The 6,425-nt window shown below is 58.8% G+C and overlaps 2 protein-coding genes across 2 annotated transcripts; one reads left to right on the forward strand and one right to left on the reverse strand.

The window, feature by feature from the left end:
* Positions 1-205: 205 nt before the first annotated feature.
* On the reverse strand, positions 206-1,710 carry HIGD2A (HIG1 hypoxia inducible domain family member 2A). Its single transcript, XM_038414606.2, has 2 exons — positions 1,424-1,710; positions 206-591 (listed from the first exon to the last, which is right to left on the reverse strand). The coding sequence occupies exons 1-2, from the start codon at positions 1,650-1,652 to the stop codon at positions 425-427; spliced, it is 396 nt and encodes a 131-aa protein (XP_038270534.2). The 5' UTR covers positions 1,653-1,710; the 3' UTR covers positions 206-424.
* Positions 1,552-6,215, forward strand: NOP16 (NOP16 nucleolar protein). The gene is made up of 5 exons (XM_038414605.2): positions 1,552-1,942; positions 2,686-2,800; positions 3,586-3,655; positions 4,980-5,086; positions 5,533-6,215. The coding sequence occupies exons 1-5, from the start codon at positions 1,836-1,838 to the stop codon at positions 5,674-5,676; spliced, it is 543 nt and encodes a 180-aa protein (XP_038270533.1). The 5' UTR covers positions 1,552-1,835; the 3' UTR covers positions 5,677-6,215.
* Positions 6,216-6,425: the final 210 nt, after the last annotated feature.

Raw genomic sequence — 6,425 nt, forward strand, 5'->3', positions numbered from 1 at the left:
CACAGTATTTCGGGCCAACTCCCTGCCCGGAAAGGTTCATCATTTGATCGTGCCTACGTGTCAGCACAACCTGTTCCCCATGGGGGTCACCAACGCAAAGGGTCCAACGGCCATTAATAATGCCGGGTGCTAGAGACTGATGCTGCCTCTGGGTCCCCCAGGAAAGGATGAGTGCTCATGGAGTCAAGAAATCTCGCAGGTCAGGTTTTAGGTTGAATCACTCAGGTGTATTAGCTGCATTTCCAGAACTCTAGAACCCCGTAGGATCTTTAATAATTGCTCCACCACCACCACCATTGAGCTGGTCCCCCAGCAAGATGAGAGCTGCACTTGCTCTCTCCAGGGCCAAAGGGTCCATTTCTACTATGTGAAGCACAGGTTGCCTGTCCACTCCTGGAGGCTGCAGCTCATCGCCAGCCTGACCTTACTTCTGAGCTTTCATTGCTGTGGCCACCACCCCCACCATGATGGCAGCAATGGTGAAGCCCTGAGCCAGGACACGGGCCCGCATCATCAGCTGAGACTGGCGGGTATTGCCCTTCTGGAAGCAAATGAGTCCATAGGTCAGAGCCCCTGCAGTGGAGAGGCAGCCTGCAGAGAGGGACAATGCTGGGAGGTTAGTGGGGGGTGGTAGGCTGAGATCTGAGGGACTAGGTTCAGGGTCCCTGCCGTGGGTCACCCCTAACTCTCTCCACCCCTTTCCCCAAACCTCAATGTCTCCTCCCTCCCCACCCCATTTCCCCTGCTTCACCTCCCTCTCCCTGCCCACATGGTTAGTAGGCAGGAGGGGGCCCACCCCAAGGCTCTCCCTGGGTTATGTCCCATTTCCTGAGCATCCCCAAACCCTTCCACTTCCTCCTACTTGTCCCAATTGCTCCTCACATCATCCCTGCCCCTGATTCTGGACCTCCCCGCAGGCCCCTAACTCCCCCATCCCCACAGACTCCTAGCTCCTCACTCCCCTCAGATATGCCCCCACACCCCAACAGGCACCCAGGCCCCTAGCTCTCCCCATGCCACACCCTCCCCCCGACCACTAACTCCCACTGTCCCTGCCAGACCCCCCCCAGGCCCCAACTCCCCACTCCCCCCAGACCCACCCCCTAGCTCCCAAATCCCCCAGACCCACCCCCTCGCTCCCCAGACCCCTAGCCCCCAAATCCCCCAGCTCTCCACTCCCCCCAGGTCCACCCCCCCGACCCCTAACTCCCCAGGCCCCTAACTCCCCCATCCCCACAGACTCCTAGCTCCCCACTCCCCTCAGACCCACCCCCTCGCTCCCCAGACCCCTAGCTCCCCCCTCCCCTCAGACCCAGACCTCCCTCCCCAGACCCCTAGCTCCCCAATCCGCCCAGACCCCCCTCCCCCCCAGACCTCTAGCTCCCCACTCCCCCAACTCCGGGCCCCCCAGGCCCCCACTCACCGATAGGCACCAGCGGGTTCTCGCGGGTCTTGCGCAGGAACTTGTCCCGGAACCCCTCCCGATGCAGGGGGGTGGGGACGAAGCCCTCGATAAGGGGGGGGCTGCTGGGGTCAAAGGGCGGCGGGGAGCTCTGAGCCATGGTCACCACTCCCGCGAGCAGCACACGAAGGTGACTGCCCGGGACCCTCCTCAGCCACCGTAAGTCAATGGCAGCCGTGGGACTACACATCCCAGCAGGCCTTGCGGTTCCAGCCCTCCGCGTTGGCGCATGGCCTGCTGGGATATATAGTCCACACCGGACCGGGCCCTAGCGAAGCCCTCACAGTAGAACTACATTTCCCATCACGCCCAGCGCCCGGCCCGGCGGCCTTGGCGTCTCCGATTGCGGCCGCGTGAGCTCGCAGCCGCCGCGATGCCGAAAGCCAAAGGGAAAAACCGGCGCCAAAAGTTCGGCTACAGCGTCAACCGCAAACGGCTGAACCGGCAGAGCCGCAAGCGGGCGGCGCCCCGTATCGAATGGTGAGCGGGCCGGGCCGCTGGGGAGGGGAGAGGGGCCGGGGGGATCTGGACCGAGGGGAGAGGGGCCGGGCCGGGCCGGGCCGGGCCGGGGGGATCTGGACCGAGGGGCGGGGGAGAGGGGCCGGGCCGGGCCGGGCCGGGGGGATCTGGACCGAGGGGCCGGGCCGGGCCGGGCCGGGGGGATCTGGACCGAGGGGCGGGGGAGAGGGGCCGGGCCGGGCCGGGCCGGGCCGGGGGGATCTGGACCGAGGGGCCGGGCCGGGCCGGGCCGGGGGGATCTGGACCGAGGGGCCGGGCCGGGCCGGGCCGGGGGGATCTGGACCGAGGGGCCGGGCCGGGCCGGGCCGGGGGGATCTGGACCGAGGGGCCGGGCCGGGCCGGGCCGGGGGGATCTGGACCGAGGGGCGGGGGTGGGTCCACGCAGTGGGGCAGTATCCTGGGGTCCATCGCTGGTTAGGCCGTGCAGTGCTTTGCGGGGAGGCTGGGCCCCTCAGGACAGTGCCCCTACTAGGGTGCGAGCCACCCCGTAAAGGGGTTACAGCTACTGCAGGAGTATTAAAGACCCTGCCCGGGTAGTGTCTGCCCTGGCTGCTGCGTGGGGGTGGAAGTGGGGGGGTTCCTGAGGCTCGCTCTGGCCAGACACGGGTAGTGGGAACAGGGCTCTTGCGGCACGGATGGGCCATCAGCTGGTTTGGTGTTGGGTGTGAAATGGCCACTTTCCTCCCTTTTTTGTCTCTGGCCAGCTCCCACATCAGACATGCGTGGGACAGAACCAAATCCGTGTCTCGGAACCTGGCTGAAATGGGGCTGGCTGCAGACCCCAACAAGGCGATTCCCATTCGGAAAAGGCAGCTACAGGTAACTACAGCATAAGAGCAACACATTTCTCCCAAGAGGCTAAACCCCAGGGACCAAGAGGGAGTGCAAGGGGTGGAAATGAACATAACCCAGCTGATGTTTTCCCTTATCTGGCAACACTCCCCAACCTGGATGGGTGACAATTCTCCAAGGGCACTGATGGATGCCCAGTTGCAATAGGAGACCCCTAACTAGACTGGACAAGATACTAGAAAATGTGTCCTGCCTTGGTCTCTCGGGTGTGGACCCAGTGAGGTCTGCCATCTTGATTCTTTCTCGAGTGTGTGTGTGTGTGTGTGAAGGGCCAGGAGTGGCAATGCAGGGAGAGCTTATGCACATGTGCAAGGAGCTGCTGAGTCTTTTACTTGGGGATTCATTAGCCAGGGGCAGTGGGGTTAGCCTGGAGACACTTCACTTAGATCAGAGGGACAGAAAGCAGTGACTAGTCCCCCTCTTTGTTAAAGCACATGCTGTCAGGCCAAACTTGGCCTTAGCAAATATTGTCACAGTGGGCTTGTGATCAAGAACCTGAGAGCAACCATGTTCACATAGGCATTTCTCTCAACAGTGACTCTAGGCTGGCCAGCCAGCATAAGAAGTGAATGGTAAATGAGGCTTTTTGAACTCTGAGATGGTTGTAGTTATTTGGACTAAGAAATCTGTTTAAGCCAGTCAGTGGTACAAGGGCTGGATGGGGAAGGAAAAGCCTCCAAAGCCATGTGTGAATGCATAAACCCCAGGTGAGTGGAGTTTTCTTGAGCTGTCTCATCTCCCATTCAATGCAGGTGATGGAAATGGAGGTTGATGGCCAAGACAAAGGGAAGAGAGTTGTGCAGAAGCCTTACGTCCTGGACGGTTGGTACCACCCTCCTCTGGTTCTAAGAGTGCTTGCTTTGTTGGCCACTGCAGCCCTCCAGAGCAGAGATGCAGCTTCTGGGCACTGCAGTTCCCACTGTGCTCATTTCATGCGAACGAGGTGCAGCTCTTAGGCTCCTGGGTGCGTTGGTAACTTGCCCTCAATTGGATAGAGCTTGGGTATTTGCTGTTGCAGTATGCACCCTTCGGCCAAGGATTACGGATCCCTGCTGTGCCATGACTCTGGTATTTATTCTTAGGGAGCTGCTGCTTTGCCACAGATGTCAGAAATGGCTTTAGAACGTTCTTCTTGTGGGGGCAGCCAGCAGAGGGAGCTCATGTAGCCAACAACCCCTGTCCCTAGAGCTGAGCTACCACTGGTTCATGTTCTCTGCTTTGTGCCCTAGGTGAGGATCTGTCTGATGGATTCCACTTCCTCTCCCCACTCCTCTGTGCCCTGGCTTGGTTCCTTCTCACCAGGGAGAGCTCTGCTCCTCTGATTGTTTTCAGAGACCCACTGATCTCTGGTGCTTTTTGCAACTAGGAAACTAAGAGGCAAAGCCTGTTGGCTTGTTGCCATATCAAAAAGGGGGTGTGTGAAAGCTGGTTTCTGTAGCAGGACTACAAGCCCCCAGGAGCATCCTGGAAAGCTGCCTGCAGCAGCAGCTCCTCCCCTCTGAGCAGGAGACTTAGTAGTGTGTGGCTGTGAGTTGGGAGGTAATAGTTGTGCCTAGTGTAATGCAGACTGTTAAGGAGACTGTGTCCCATACTGATGTGTGAGCTGAACCTTGGCCCTGCTGGGTTTCAGGATTCATTAGCCCCTGAACATCACCATCTTAAGTCCTCAAAGTGTCTGCTCTGGTGAAAGTGTCAAAGGCCCTTAGTTTGCACTGCCAGCTTCTGTCCCGGGCTCAGGATTTAATTGCGCTATCTGATTCCCCCAGCCAGGGCATATCTTGAATGCTGTCTCTTCATGACAACCCCACTCCCACCTGCTCTCGTATCTGAGCATTGGAGCTGGCCACTTCGCTGATGAGACAGACACGTCACCTGTGGTAGAAGGCCTTGAGTCTGGGAACTTCCAATGTGTGTGTTCTGCTCTAACCCACTGAGCTGCAGTGCCACAGGTTACTAGGTGTTGGTGTGTCTACCTCCACAAATGGGGAGTGGTCATTAATGCTGGACGTGTCCCTGAGGTGGACCAGCCATTGCCAGTGATGCATGCCTCAGTCTCATTTCCACAGATACCAGGTTCAATCTCTGGAAGCATCAGGGCTCCTTAAAAACACTGCATGGTTCTGTCTCTTTGTCTTGTGGTGTCTAGAGCTGGAGTATGAGGCCAGCCTCCCGGAGAAGAAGTCAGAGACGCTCTCCAGAGACCTTATCGACTATGTGCAGTACATGATACGGAACCATGGCGAGAACTACAAGGTGGGTGGTCCCTGCCTTTGCCAGGTGAGGATTGGAGGGCATGTCTGGGAGCCTCTGCCTCAGTGCTTGTGGCCACTGGGAGAGCGACAGCGCAATCTTGTCATGGCATCTTCTTAGCCATTGGGGGGGCACCGAGAAACAGCCAGAGGTGTTCCATGCCCTGGAGCCTGCCTCCTCCTGTCTGGCTGCTCTGTCAGGGAAGTGGCTCTTTGAATTTCCTGGTTTGCATCTGAGTCACCTTTGGGCTGCATGAAACCTCAGCCAACCTCTAACCACACCTATCTGTGAGTGGAGTCGAGTGGGCGGCTCAAGATGCCAACCTTGTGCTGTGTGCAGCCAGCCGCAGAGGTGCTTGTTCTTGGGCTGTGGGGGTCTCCTGGATATCTGCTCCATCCAGCCCCCAGCGAGGCAGCTTCCCTGACTCTGTCCCCTCTCCCCACCCCCAGGACATGGCTCGTGATGAGAAGAACTACTACCAGGACACGCCCAAGCAGATCAAGAGGAAGATCAGTGTGTACAAGCGTTTCTACCCTGAAGAGTTCCAGGCTTTCACTGCATCCCTGCAGCAGGTCAAGATGGACCAACAGTAACTGCCCCCACCCTGCCTGTTGGACTCGCCTGCAGCGGCAGGTCTTGTGCTGCCACTCCCCAGGCAAACAAGGGAAGATTGACTCTGACTGCTGGCGCCATTTCACCATGCGCAGGGTGGGGCCCGCTGAACTAGATGTAGCTTTTGGTGGGCAGGGAAGGATCTGCCCTCCGTGGGGAGACGGTGGGACTGAGCGTGCGCTAGAATGGGCTCCTTCGTGTGGCTCTGCAGGCCCTAAGGCTGCTGGGGAGATGGTCACTGCCTCACCATAGTGGGGGCGAAGGGAAGAGACCAACTCTTGTGTCCTGCAGCTCTTAGTTATAATAAATCAGACTCTTCCAAACCAGCATGAATACACCTGAGTGCAGCTTGCTCAAGGGCTGCACTTTGCAGAGCTGGAGTGGCCCTGGCACTGACCCAAGGAAGTCTTCATTCTGGGAACTGCTCTGGCTTTCCACGGGTGGTGCAAGTCACCTGGCTGGGAGGTGCTGTGGCCCCCTGCCCAATGCACCATGGGGCTGGATTGTTCACAGTCCCCACCAAGAGTCCACAGGGTTTTGCTGCTGGCTGCTTCAGAACAGCAGCCCTGGGACTAGGAGGAGAGGCTGGCAGGGTGCTGCTTTTCCCCAGCGCTACACATTCACCGGCAGGGACTCTTGCATGCCCTTATCTCTACCCGAGTGCTACTCAGGCCTCAGTGGGTGAGGAGCCAGATTAGTGATTGGGGTACCCAAAAGAGCCACAGTCGTA

The sequence above is a fragment of the Dermochelys coriacea genome, chromosome 8, assembly GCF_009764565.3.
Source record: "Dermochelys coriacea isolate rDerCor1 chromosome 8, rDerCor1.pri.v4, whole genome shotgun sequence".
NCBI lineage: Eukaryota > Metazoa > Chordata > Testudines > Dermochelyidae > Dermochelys > Dermochelys coriacea.

Coding starts and splice junctions, on each gene's coding strand:
- NOP16 (XM_038414605.2), top strand. CDS start 1,836: ATGCCGAAAGCCAAAGGGAAAAACCGGCGCCAAAAGTTCGGCTACAGC. Junction 2,801..3,585: donor TTCGGAAAAGGCAGCTACAG/GTAACTACAGCA, acceptor CATTCAATGCAG/GTGATGGAAATGGAGGTTGA. Junction 5,087..5,532: donor ACCATGGCGAGAACTACAAG/GTGGGTGGTCCC, acceptor CCCCACCCCCAG/GACATGGCTCGTGATGAGAA.
- HIGD2A (XM_038414606.2), bottom strand. CDS start 1,652: ATGTGTAGTCCCACGGCTGCCATTGACTTACGGTGGCTGAGGAGGGTC. Junction 592..1,423: donor GAACCCGCTGGTGCCTATCG/GTGAGTGGGGGC, acceptor CCCTCTCTGCAG/GCTGCCTCTCCACTGCAGGG.